Source organism: Alligator sinensis, unplaced genomic scaffold (assembly GCF_000455745.1).
Source record: "Alligator sinensis unplaced genomic scaffold, ASM45574v1 scaffold1322_1, whole genome shotgun sequence".
In the NCBI taxonomy this organism is placed as follows: Eukaryota; Metazoa; Chordata; order Crocodylia; family Alligatoridae; genus Alligator; species Alligator sinensis.
In genome coordinates, this window is record NW_005842116.1 from 515,366 (window position 1) to 529,218 (window position 13,853).

Here is a 13,853-nt window from a genome sequence, read left to right on the forward strand (position 1 = left end):
GGGAAAGAGAAACCTTCCCTTCTTATACTCACCAGCATTCATGACACAAATGGCCCGGGTGGAAATGAAGTAATGAAACAGAACCAGGTGTTCTGGCCCCCACGTGATAGCAGCTGCACAAAAAAAAGGGTAGCCCTCTTCAGTGCCGGGTCTGTTGAATCCTGCATCTCCCGGCTGGCACACTTGGACACGTTCCATACAGGATCGGGTCTTTGGTCCATCAAGTGCAGCATGCTTCCTGCATGCAGCTCACGCTTGACACCAGAAGGGGCTAGTGTTGAAGAAGTATATATGCAATGTGTGTGGGCATATGCAGCCTCACCCGTTTCGTCTTATGGAACACGAACCCCTCGATATGGGATGAAGTCAGCGATGCCAGGGCAATAAGGAAAACGGAAAGGAATGAGGCTCCCATTTTAACCATTTTAGGGACATTGCTTGTATATTTGAGGGTTTGGGGCTTGCAGACCAGTTCACGAACTGTGCAAAAATGCTGCAGCGCAGAGGTAGGATAAAGCATAGTCTTATAAACACGAACGTTCAAGTTCTCCAGCAGTCTCGACCCAAAGTGTTAGAGATGTAAAAGATTTCGTGTAATTGCTTTAGCAGCTGCAAATCCACCACATCTCCCTTAAACACCTGGAGTGGGTGCAACCCCACGTAACCTGCAGGAACAAAATCAAGAGGTTTATTGTAGAAGTGCCCAAACCAAACAACCAGGATTCACATGCCCCCAAACTCTGAGGTGGATCCTGAAAGTGGAGCCAAACTTCGCAGCTTCAAATAAACTGCTCATTTCCGAAAAACACTTGTTCTCTTCCTCCTTCATTCATAGACAGGTTGAAGGTGGCAACATAAGGTCTAAAAGCCAGGCTGGGATTTAAAAAAATACCTCTCCCTTTAAATGCTAGACTGAAATGCACTTTGGATTCTTATTACTCAGAAGCAGCTGTGATCGCCAAGATGGCATCGTCTAGAAATCGGAGATTGAAGTCGGCCTCCAGAGCTCGTCTGTCTCACTGACTCAACTGTGCAGATGTCGACAAAAGTCGCTTCATCTGTTCTACCTTCATTTCCCTACCTGCAGGCAGAGGTTTAGTCGGTATTGGTAAATCACTTTTAGACCCTCGCGAAGGAGACCGGACAAAAGTGCCAGGTGCTTTCACTAATAACAGGGTGCTGACCTGACATCGCTGAGGGCATCTCACCTAGACTGTCTGTACAAACTGGTTTGAGCACTATGAGCAGGAAACGCTTCACCCACCATCAGAACGGAGCTACTTCTGCAGTGGAAACCGGGGTCTGCGTAACAGCGCCGAGTTACACAGGAGGCACGCTTGAAACAGCAGGGTGAACTGGCGGGTGGCATTTATGATCGGTAGGGAAAATAACTTCCTTGTGCTGCTAGATCGGGGGTGAACTGTGTATGATTGCAATATCCCTGAAGGAACAGCTCTGTTGGCTGGCCTGGTGCTGTCCTAGGCCTAAAACTGCTTTCTCGTCTTGCAGTACTAGTCAACACCACCACTGTTCCCCTGGTTTAATGCCTGCCAGACCATCCCACACACCTCCCAGGCAACAGGTTAAGCTCTGCCTACGTGGCGGAGAAGGTCAGTACGAGCTCAGATCGGCATCTCTGCCAAACAGAAGTCGCGCTCTCTTACCGTTCAATGATGCTGTTGTTCAACTGGAGATCACAAGTTACTGATTTCATTTGCTCCAGAAGCTCCTGCATTCTGCACAAGACACAAATGAGCCTCTTAGACACATGCCTCCTCCTGCTGAGAGGCCTGGGGGGAGAGCTTCCTGCAGGAAGGCAGCGAAAACTGGCAGAGTAGATTAAGGAGGGCAAAGCACTCCCCAACTCTCAGGCTTCCCCACGCGTTGTTCTGGGTAGCAAGCAGCTACTCTGGAGTTCCCTGCCTTTCTTCTGAGAGCCTAACAGGACCTCCCACCCCCAGCCCTCCCTCATCACCGCAATCCTGTACACCGGCAGGAGGCAGCAAGTTAGCTCTGCATGTCCTGAGCTGCAAACACATCACAGCCAGGGCTTCCAACAACATGGGCACATGCAAATAAAACACCTTCACTCCTCCAGTTTAGCACAACCCAGCTCTGCTCTGCTGCCTGAATTTAAAGAGTCACATGAGCAGTCTATGTATAAGTGGTTCATAAACAGCTAATAAATGGTTACTAGGGATTTTAATTCCTAGCTCCTCAATCGTAGAGGTCGCTGACAAGTCTAAACAGCTTTGGCTGATGTGCTAACAACCATATGAAAACACACATGAAAAATTCACATGCTTAGGACATCTACTAACCAGTTATAAATGGAACTTAATTATTAAGTGCGACCGCAAACGCACACAGGGCTGGCACCCGTCCCTGGCATCAGCATAACACATAGCCAGGCTGTGGGGAAGCTTGGGTCTCAAGCCTATCCCTTTTGAACATCAGAGAACCACCTTGGCGTGAGGGATGCAGTAGGGACCTCTCTCATTGATGCCCAATCTGTTCCGGCTGCCTCCTACAAACTTACCTAAGTGCCATACCCTGTTCGGTGTCTTGTGTGTAAACTGGTAGAGGAGCGGAAGGGACCTGGACTCTCTGTGGCAGCCTGTCCAAAGCCTGCAGAGATAAAGAGACTTGACGCTGCTGCAGGTGATGTGCTGTGCTCCTAGGTCTACATCTCGGGGCAATGCCATGTATTCAACTCCCCTCCCGCCCTCAAAGCTGGAGCTTTTAAAGGGGATGTGGGAGGGTAAGTGCTGCAGGAGAACAACGTGTGGAGAAATGATGGTCGTTGCAGGCACCTCTCCCTGGAAACAGGGTAAGAACAGCAGATGGACCAGGACACATTGTTTCTGCATCATAAAGCATCCTAAAAATACAAGCCCGAGCCCCATGTTCATCACTCCTGGTATTTCCTGTTTACTACAGTATGAAGCAACTATTGCTGCCACACAGAAGGCACTTGGGTCGAGGTGCAGAGTCTTCCAGGGGAGATGAGGCACTACATTCCCAGCTCAATCCGAGATCAGGACATGACACTCCATCAGCTACAGAGAAATCCAGCAAAGTATTAACAAAAGGCCCAACCACGCAGAAGCTGTGCCGGTCAGCCTAGGTGGTGGTGCCTGCAGGAAATCACAGATGGTGGCAGCGTTTGAGATACAAGCCAAGTACTTCTACTCCCTTGGATCGTTGCTTTGCTTGTTAGCTGAAACCTAATTTTCCACAAATCGCGGTAAGGCGGGACAGCATCAGAAGCCAGTGGTACGAGGGCAGGGATAGCAGCCTTCTAACCCAAGCCTTGGCGCGTAAGGGGGATCTAGCTGTTGCTAGACTGTGCAGACATATCCCAGGCTGGCATCAGCACTGCTGTGTTACTGTACAACCTATTAGTTCGCCCACATCACCACCCAAATAGGATCACCCTGCTTCTAGTCCTGAAGCTAGCACACACGGTGCAGGCACGGGTATCTGCACGGCGCTATTTTGTGCCAGGCGCACAACTCCCAACTCACCACACGACCTTGGGGGAGCCATTTTGGGGTCAAAGTTTTAAACACGCTTAAATGACTTTGGACCCTCAATCCCACTGACTTTTCACAGCATCGCTCACTTCGCTTCTCCGAGCTGTCTCTTTTCCCCACCTGTAAAATGGAGACTACTGCTACCACCCGACTTGCACCAGGGAGACTTCAGGAACACTTGGCAGATGACAAGTGCAAGGGAACAGCTGTATTAAAAACAGTCTATGGGTGATATTCAACTCCCAAGCAGATAAGATTTAAAGAAAGCACTGTACGTTATGGAGGCAGTCCCAGCACTCAGTCAGCTCCACGCAGCCTGCTGACAAGGAACTGTCGAGCTTCTTCAAATGTTTTTTTATCTCGCAAACTTTCCTGTTGGGGAAAACAGAAAAAGTCCAGTCAAAGATTTGGCAGGAATAGGGATTTTTTGGCTCTTCTCCCCACGCAATTGGCACGGGGTCACTAGACTCAGTACTAGCCCACACACCCAGGGTGCTGAGATCCCAGAATATGGCATTATATACAGAAGCAGCAGCAGAAACACGCCCATTACTAACAGCTTCATTAGGGTGCTTCATGTCAAGAACCTGTTGGCAGGCTTGTAAGCAGGGGGATAGAAACCAGTAGGGACCAGTGCGATGGGACCAAGATCAAAGGAGCCATCTAGTGGACTTGGAGGAAACATCACTGCTATATAAAGAAGCTGTAATCAGTTTTGTTCTGGCTTCAAAAAACAAACAAAAAAACCCAAACTTGAAGTGTGCAGTCTACCTCCAAGGCCAAAAAAAGACCCATTGCATGACAAAACCCAATCCACTAACTAGAACAAAACTCAAAACAAGGCAATTAAAAATGAAAGAAAAATAAAATTAAAAACCTCTCCATCCTCAAAACAGCAAACCTGCAAGGGCAGAAACACACACACAAAAATACCCTTCAGGTATTTTTAAGACACCATTACACAACTTCCAGTTTTGTACACTTAAGCCTAACTGGAACTTACGTGCTGGATGGACCTGGGAGAAAATTCCCACTGAAGGCACTGGGAGATGGGACCAGTATAAGAATAATGGATCCTAGCTTGGAGTTGAATACAAGACTTTCTCTCCCAGTCATTGAAATGCAGCCACTTCTGTGTTGCAGGACTGCAGCAAGGCAAAGTCGTTCGACACAACAGACTTCACAACAGTGAAGTGAATCGGACAGACAGCAAGACGGGACACCAAGGCAGACTCTCGCACCTATGCATGCTGTCCTATGCTCTTTGAGGTCCACCTCCAACAGACTAGTTCCACTAATGAAGCCTTGGCCTACAGGTTCCCTGAACAACAAATCTCATGAAGCTCTGCTGGCTGGGATGATGTAGTTGGGGCTGGTCCTGTTTTGAGCAAGGGATTGGACTATGTGACCTCCTGGGATGCCTTCCAACCCTCATTTTCTGTGAGTCTACTGCATCCTGGATGCCCAAGCCAAGCCCCAGACAAATTTTAATACTAAAAGGCTATTAAAAAAAATCCACATTTAGGTCTTGAGGGTGGGGGGAGATGCTCTACTTTACTTTACTCTGCAGTTGAAGTCCTATCTCTGCAACAACTGCTTCTCCTAAATGACACTTTTTTACTCTAATAAGCCAGTATGTGGCCTTCGGTCACACACAGCCATTTGTTCTTTGCATTATTCCCCAAATACCCTTTAGCATAGAGTCATTCCTTGTAAGTGGATCTCTGTCTTAACGGCAGTTTCAGCCTGATGCCATGAACCCTCCCGATCGCTGAATAAAGAAATGGACCTTCTGCAGTGCAGTGAAGGTGATGATGGTTGGCTTTGGGTGGGATGGTTGGCTGGATTTCTTTTAATGCTGCCCCATCCTGAAGTGGCAGGAGCAGGGTCATCGATATCAGTCCTCTTCTCTGCTCCAACTACTCGCTTGCTTCAAAGACAGAGAATGAATTTCCCTTTCCTCTCCCCCAGTGTTGCACCTTGGTCCTGTGCTTTGCATTATTGGAAGTGAAACCTGTAAAGACTTAGGTGCAGGCTTAGCTTCAAACACAGGCATAGCCCCGTGGCTGTGGATAGGCCTGTTCCTGGTGTGTCCGGGGAGGCTGGTGCAGGAGTAAAACTCCCCAAGAGCAAGCTGTCTGCATGCATGCATCCCTGGGAGTCATTTGCTGAAGGCAAACAGATATTACTTGCCACATGCCTGCTGGCAAGGCACAAAAAGAGTCTCCTGCTGAGCACAGCTAGCCTGGGAGAGCTGCAACTCTGTCTATGCCTCACTCTGGTATCATTTACATCGCTATAAAACCTACCTAAGTCACCCTGGGGTAAGCGTTCATCTCCGTCCGCATCACGGAAAATGCCACGTAGCTTGCCACGGACATTCAGAATCCAGGCACCTTGTATAAAACCCAGGGATACGACTGAAGAAAGGCTGGTTTATTGATCCCGGCTATTACCTCATTCTGTTTCCATGACCACCCAGGACATCTTGATATTTCTGTACGCAATCATCCTGGAAAATTGATATAACTTTTCTTGCTAGATGTCCTAGATTCAACCTAAAGATGTCGGGAGAAAGAAGAGGAGGAAGAAGGGAGTGAATGGTATTTCCCTATAATAAACCATGTTCAGGTAACACAAGGGTTGAGGGTGCAGCAACAGACAGACAACACGTTATAGGAAAAATGGCATACAAGGGAGATTTTCCCCTCATGCCTTCTATATTTAGGAGCACAAGTCACTGAAACCAACACAGCTTGTGCGTTTCAATGCCTCCAGCACTGCTGAAAACCTCAGATTTCAAGTCAAGTCTAATGTGCGTGCCCCTGGCTTTGTTAGGATAAAAATCAATAGAGGGTTAAATTCTGCTGTTCTAGGCAAGCATTTAAAAACGTGCTCAACTTCAGGCATGTCGAAGGCCCCTAGGTTTCAATGAGATTTCAGTGGAGACTTTAAAGGCACAAATGCCATTTAGGCATCTAAGTCCCACTGTAAGTCGAGCATAAGCTTAGCAATGCCCCTGAATTGGGATCTCTGTGCATAGCACAGACACTGTATCCTTGGGGTTACTGTGGTCAGTTTATGCCATTATTGTCCATTATCATTTGTCAGTACCGTGAAAGCTCTCAAGAGCACAGTAGGGATCGAGCCCATTATAGCAAGCATTGTACATGCACATAATTAAAGAAAAAAACAACAAACCAGTCCCCGCCCCAAAGATCTTACACCTCAACACATTCACACTGGGGCTCCTTGCACCTTCTCGTCTGTAACCTAAAGACAGCTACTGTGAAAGAGCCTGGATTGATAACCCGATTGACACGGAAATCATTTACAGGCCAGACACTCATACCACCGATAAAGAGCATTTAAAACCCCTCTTGGATGCAAACAGAAATGCCAAACATCCAGCCAGCCTCTTAACCACAAGCAGGTGTTTCAGACGCTGGAAACAAGGGGGCTATTTACTTACTTATCCAGTTTGTGTATTTGTTCCTCATTATAGGCCAGCCCTAGGAAAAAAAAAAATGCATGTACACTGGTAACTTGCCAGGAAAATGTATCCGGAGCTTCTTCACTCACGGGCTGATAAATGGAAGCAATAAAGACGCCCAGCTATATCACAGCACCGTAAGGCATCACTCAGGAAGAATGATACAGCTGGGATTTTCCAACAGAGCTCAAGTCAGTAGGAGTTAGATGCCTGATTCCCTGAGACCCCTTTCAAAAGCCCAGCTATCCTGCCACCATATGGGCAGCAGTAACACACAGAAGATCAGCTATCATACATAGTCCTCACTCACCAGCAAGAACAAATCACAGGCTGGCTCCATTTTCCTTCAGCACTCTGACTTTCCAAACACTAGGCCTGTATCATTTAAGAAAGAGGCAGCGTGGCATAGAAGAGGGCACCTAAAATGGGGAGCTGAAAATCTGTAAGCTTTAATCTGTGCCCCAAGAGCGACCCACTGCACAGTACAGTGCAGACATGCCTTGACCTAGCTCTAAACAAGAAGCAGGATGCATTAGTCCAAGTGGAGCGCAGTGCTAACGTGGCTGCACTGGTCTAGTATCCAAGGTCGCTCATTTAGAGGTCTCCCAGGTATGTCTGCACAGCATTGCACTGTGCTAGTAGATGCAGCTCTGTGCGTCTACACTAAGGCTACCACCGCTGTGTCAGTTAAGGGCACGGTATTTTTCCCCCCCTTAATACCGTTATGCCAGCAAACTGATGCAAAGATTAACTTGTCACCTTTGCCTGCAAAATGGAAATCGCATCCTTTACCTTCCTCACAGGGTTATGAGGAGGATTAGACCTGCACGAATCAAGGCAAAGTGCTGTATAAATGGTGCAGTCTAGTCTGCATAGATTTGCCCCGGCGTCAGCCAGGGAGGAGACAAGAACCTAAGTACTGGGTCAGACCCAGGACCATCTAGCCCAGTACGCTGTGCCCAACAGTAGCAGGAGTGGATGCTTTAAGGGAGAGCACTGAACTGGGTGCATCTAAAATGATCTGTCCATTGTCAGACCCTCCCTGGCATCCACCATCATTGGTTTAGCACCCCTGACTGTTGTTCTCTTCTATAGCTACTAATGAACGTAGAGACATCCCCTAAGTGTAGACAGACAGAGCTGCTAAGAACTGAATCCAGTTGGTGCATCTTCCAGGTAAATCCGCTGAGGACGAGCGGGTCATGGTCTTGCTTCGCACTGGATGGACATGCTGCTTTTCTGTTATTTCGCTGCGCGGCTGCCCCGGAGCCGTGTGAAATGTGATACTGCAAACGTGAGCTACTTACGCATGCACGCCCTGGCCTTCTTGAACTGCTTGTGTATGAGCTGCATCTTCTCAAGGCAGCACTCCATCTGCCGGATGCTGTGGAGTCAAGGTGGGAAGCTGGGCATGAGGCACATTGGGATGGAAAGCAAGTGTCCAGTGAAACCCCGCTGCAAAAGAGGGGCGAAGCCTGCAGAAACCTATTTCTCTGACGCTGGAAAGGTGGTGTGGCCTACGAGACAGCGCTAGGCTGGGACTTATCAGGCCTGTACTGCCTTCCCAGCTCTGCCACTGCTCTGGCTGATTACCTTGGTCAAGTCACTTGTCTTATCCACGTTTCAGCTTTCCCAGTTGTAAAAAAGGGGTATGGGTACGACCCCCCCATCCCTTTTGTAAGGCACTTGGAGATCTACAGATCCCAGGTGCTAGGGATCACTCCCACTTCAGCAGGGCTCAGCGACCTGCAATGGGCGCCTGAGTAGAAAACCTCAAACTGAGTCATGAAGCAATGGGTATTTAGGGCCTCGTGTCCAAGAAAACAGCTTGGTTGTCAAACCTCCCCAGAGTCCTGCTCCAGCGGCCTCACTGCCCCCCACACAGCCCCCACAGTCTCCTGCTGACCTCATTGCCACCTACAGCCTTGCTCCTTTTTAGGTCTGGCCTTCTGCCCAGTCCTCCCCCGCCGCCGCCTGGGTGCTATAGCTGTTAATTCATTTGCTTGGAGTAGCTTCCTTTGCTCCATGCACCTCAGAGCTGCTTCCCTCCCAACCTCACGGTCTGCCTTTCACTTATTATTGGATTCACCCGCCAAGAACTGTGTGACACTTCGCGTGACAGAAGCTCTACAAAAACGAAGCTGCATTGTAAACTAGTCTCAGAATAAACAGCAAGTACCTGGAAACACACAGGCTTCTGGGTGCAATCGTTTCTGATGGCTCCACCTCCTCGAGAAAAACTCAGGCCCTGGCTTTATGAATACCAGAAGACAGTCCCTAGCGCTCTATAATCCAATGAACTGGCAGCCTCAATGCAAGCATTAGGTAATAAAGATAAAGCATCCTTATGATCAAGTGCCACCAGAGAGCCTGGTAGCTGACTGTCCAAATACAACCTACTGCTCTATCACTTAGATGCGAGCTTCTGCTGGAAGTCGAGATTGAATTGTTCTCACAGCAGAAAGGGAAACTTGTTCCATATAAGCGCATCTGGCATTAAGTCAGCCCATCAGCAAGAGGAGCAAGGTTAAAAGGCAGCACAGACCAGTGAGTAGGGCTCAGGACTGGGAGCCCACAAGTCCTGGGATCTAATCTCAGTTCTGTCACCAACTCCTTTCCCCCTTTAGGGAGCGGGGGGAGAACCGGTGAGGAATGCAAAAGCCCTGCTGAGAGATGTGGTGGTAGTTTTTAACGTTTTAACGCCCCCCACCACAAGTCTAAGGGATGACACTTTGGTAAAGTGCCGAGATGCTCACAAAAGGAAATGCTGAAGTGCTGCGATCAGGATTACTGATCGCACCACGATTAATATGAATTGCTTTGCGCTTAAGTGCAAAGTAGCGGCATACTGACAGCCTACCACAATGGTATATACAGTAAACCACCAACGTTAATCAGCACAAATGCAAATGCAGGTCATGTACTGTAGCTATAGCTGTCCATTTGTGTGCGTCTATGCAAACAGATGCCTATGAAAATGTTATGACACTTAAAAAAAAGCTTATGCCACAAACCTTCTATCTTCTTGTGCCTGCTGCCGGTGATTTACCAGCTCAGATAAAATATCACCCAATGTCCCTTGATATTCAGAGATGCTGTGAGAGTACCTAAAGAGGTCTTCAGTGACCTAGAGGATGAAGCGGGGAGGAGGGGAAAAAGGTCCAGGTCAGGTACCGCCATCGAAATCACAGACGGTACCAACCCCATCCCCAGGGTGCTCTCAGCCCTGCCATCCAAGGCCCAAACCTGGATCTTTGTACTCACCGTTTGCAGCCTTGCTTTCACCTCAGCCAGGTCCTTCAGCTCTGGGTTCCCATTGCTTCCAGATACAGATTCATACCTGTTAGAGATGGGAAACCAAAGCTCATTAAAGAAGGGTGTGGATTCAGAGAGGCAAATATCATCTGGGCAAAGGAAAACCATGCTGTTAGGCTGGAAGCTTCAAAGGCACCTGGGAGACCGAGACATACAACTCCTACTGAAATTAATTGAAATCGTGCATCTGAACCACCCCTAGCAGCTTTGAAAATATGAGCCTTGCAGCAATTCAAAGAATAATTTAAAAAAAAAAACCACAATGATTTTTCACTAAATAGATGGTAGAACAAAGAGACAAGAACAAAATGACTGAGGGTGGGTTTTAGATTTCACTGGAGCGGCAGCAACAGTAATGGAGGCATTTGGTAGTTATTAGGATCACACAAGACTTCTCTGTAATTTGGTCTCTGATGAATGTTCCATTAATGGAGCCTCTTAAATGGAAATAAAAGACACTTCAGTATGAATAGTGTGGTCAGGCTGGATGCATTGCTCAGTGGAAATGCACCGTAATGGGCTACAATCCTATAGTTAGAGATGGCAGAAACCCATTAAGTCATCCTGGTCCAACCCTCACAGCCAATGCAGAAGAGCTCCTCACAAGAGACTCCCCAGGGCTTTGCACAGTCGGGTTCTAAAAGACGGGGGCTCTGGGATCCCACGCACCCGCTTGGGAAGAGCCCGCCCTGGTCCGACAAGCCTCACCCTGGGGATTACACTAATGGTAATGGCAGTGCTTATTTTGTTGATAATGAAGGGGAAGGCTTCTCTTTTCCACGTGCACCAAGACAGAGACTGCGGCACTGGTTTCTGCTTTCTCTCTCTGACTTCATGTCTGTGGCTAAGATACGTTAGCTGTACCCTGTAATATTCAGTCTGGAAGATCCCAGAGCAGCAGCCAGGCAGCAGGAACTGCAGGCTCGTATGAAACTGGAGACGAAGAATTAAAAATTGAAGCAAAAGGGTGGAAAAAATGAACAAACTACCGCCCAGTTCGCTCATTCCTGCCCACCCTCTATGGACGAGGACAACCTTTCTGCTTTCCAGCTCTGGGTCTCCCTTCCACTGCACCTCCATATTCTGGGGTATGATGGCTACAAGCAACTAGCAGAAGCTGACAAGATCCACCTGCACAAAGCAAGACCATAGTCATCCACTTAGGGAATATAATTATGCAGTCTAGTGGCAGAGCTGGGTATATAACCCCCATCTCCTGCGTCCCAGGCAATGAAATCTCTGTCATAAGAGACCACTGCCAAAGGCTGCCTCGCAGAATGACTGGATCCAGTCCTGTGTGGACTGCCAGGCACACTGCCAGCCAGCAGCAGCAGTTTTGGTGATCTCAGCACAGAGGACCAGGATCAAATGAGCCAGGGACTGAATCACTCGGAGCATCTGAGAGGAAGGCACGTTAGCCAGGGACTGCAGTGATATGATTGCACTGTTTACTGTCTCCGCCATGCTCGCTCTGGGTATAATAAAAGATCTCGCGCTCTTCAAGGCTGGCAGCTGAGTTCCCTGCTCAGCAACCCCTGGGATCTTGTGTTTTGACCCCATCCCTCCCTCTTCATTTGTTTGTCCAATGGGCCGTTTGTTGCGGTCTTGGCAGGGCCTGCTCACCCTCCTAGGGTTTAGAGAGGCTGGTACCTTCCACCCAGACCTGCTGCACCATTGAGACGCCCCCAACAAATCTCTCCCACACATGGGAGCAGTGCATCTCTCAGTACAAAAGGTGGAAAACTCATGACAGAAGAGTCATAAAAGAGCGCAGCCTTTGGGTCAATACATTAATAAGGGGTCACAGGAGAGACTCCCCACTCCAGGGCCTGGGGGCTTCCAGCTGAGTTTTATAAAAGCCCTTTAAAAATGCCTGAAAAGCACAAATCCCAGCAACCTCCAGCAGCACTTGTGTTCTGAAGACACCAAGATGCTCTCTCAAATTCCCACCCCTAATTCCTAATACACTGACAACTACAACAGCCACTCTGTGAGCTCCCGTGGCAAAGACCGGATCTGCAAAGAGAAATGGTGTGAACTCCTCACCCACCGTGTCACCTTGCGTAGCTCAGAGCAAGGCTCGCACGTATGAGAGCTCTGGACAAGGGCCTGTGCTCTTCATTGCCACAAAACCGACAGCAGTAAAGCAACACTTACACCATCAGGGTCTTCTCGTTGGTATGCTGCAAGCAGGTCAGCATCAAAACGGCTGTTTCCTTCCTCTCCAGAAACTTTGAGCACTCAGATTTGAGGCTCTCGCTGCCAAGAGACAGAATTCGGGGTTGGGCAGCTTTTCCTTTAGCAGCCTCATCTCCTCCACATTTTCTACAGAGCTAGTCTGTGTAATGCATTTGAACTTCCCTCTGACCAATCTACCGTGTCAAACGTATGCCTGATGGTTTCCTTTCACTGTTCATGAAAACCAGGGGTGGAAAGTGCTTGTTAGAGCATAGTTCTCATCTACCTGATACTGAGGCCTGGTGTGCTGTATATACCTATAGGGAGAGTCAGTCCCTCCCCAGATAGCCGAAAGCCCAAATAGGTAAGATCTTACACCAGCGCTTTAACACTGGGATATTCATTAGCGTGCCCAGAAGTAAACTGAGAACTTTTGACCCGACAGGAACCGGCCGTGAGAACACAGCGCCTGAGATGCCATTTGAAATGCCACTGGAATAAAACTCTGTAGGTAAAAGTATTCAGGTGGGTCCAACCCTCGCCCCACCCCTGCCCCCACCCTCAGTCCCTACAGCTGAAAGAAGAGCTTTAATTGCTTTCTGTCCGACATGTAACATTACACACACACTTGACTGATGTTGCAAAGCCTTGGTGCCTACACAGCGGCTCTGCAGGGCTTGGAACGTGTCTGGAGTATCCTGCTGGCTGCATGCATTTAAGTGCTGCTGTTCTCAAATATAAGAGTGACTACACAAAGGCAAAAGAAACCAAATGGCTCCCACTGCCCTTCACAGACTGCCTGTAGGTACGCACTTACATCACACAGTGGAGCCCCCTCAGGATAAACTCTTGACATTTCAGAAGCGACCGGGCTATCCTCAGCGTCTGGTGAACTGCACCGAGGACACCCTGGAATGCAAAAGAGCCCCCGACACTGAGCGCTCGGGAGCTCGTGCGCGCCACGTCCAACCCCTCTGTCTGCCCAAAGCAGGAGCCCCACACGTACCTTTGCTATGCTGCAGTCAGCTATGACATCAACCTTCGGGACAAACTTTGGGAAGCCGTGTGCCGCTGAAAGCAGAGACAGTGCTTAGGTCTTCATGGCTAAATTGACCATGTCCCCAACAGCCACAGCCACAGCCACATTCGCTTTATTAGCAGAAACGTTCGCTTGCCCTTTTAGTTCAGCGAATCAACACTGACATCTTGTGCTCACTTTGGTGAACCACGGGCACTGCACCCTCCCCTGCCCAGCCACAAAAGGCCCCTTCCTCTCTACTGATTTTTGCTCTAATCGTCTGCACCACTGCAGTGAGGATCCACAAGAAACA

The 13,853-nt window shown here is 48.7% G+C and overlaps 1 protein-coding gene across 9 annotated transcripts in view; it reads right to left on the minus strand.

The window, feature by feature from the left end:
* Window positions 1-6: 6 nt before the first annotated feature.
* IKBKE (inhibitor of nuclear factor kappa B kinase subunit epsilon) overlaps window positions 7-13,853 on the minus strand; it is a 30,518-nt gene continuing 16,671 nt past the window's right edge. For 8 of the 9 annotated variants that reach the window (XM_025205491.1, XM_025205486.1, XM_025205487.1 and 5 more), the window contains 12 exons: window positions 13,529-13,593; window positions 13,340-13,431; window positions 12,502-12,603; window positions 10,294-10,369; window positions 10,044-10,156; window positions 8,337-8,413; window positions 7,009-7,048; window positions 5,993-6,094; window positions 3,812-3,908; window positions 2,540-2,819; window positions 1,665-1,736; window positions 7-665 (listed from right to left, as the gene is read on the minus strand). In XM_025205491.1, the coding sequence (XP_025061276.1) occupies window positions 1,711-1,736; window positions 2,540-2,819; window positions 3,812-3,908; window positions 5,993-6,094; window positions 7,009-7,048; window positions 8,337-8,413; window positions 10,044-10,156; window positions 10,294-10,369; window positions 12,502-12,603; window positions 13,340-13,431; window positions 13,529-13,593 (1,070 nt within the window). In that variant the 3' untranslated portion in view covers window positions 7-665; window positions 1,665-1,710. The remainder of the gene's footprint in view (window positions 666-1,664; window positions 1,737-2,539; window positions 2,820-3,811; window positions 3,909-5,992; window positions 6,095-7,008; window positions 7,049-8,336; window positions 8,414-10,043; window positions 10,157-10,293; window positions 10,370-12,501; window positions 12,604-13,339; window positions 13,432-13,528; window positions 13,594-13,853) is intronic. The other variant, XM_025205493.1, reaches the window with a different exon arrangement.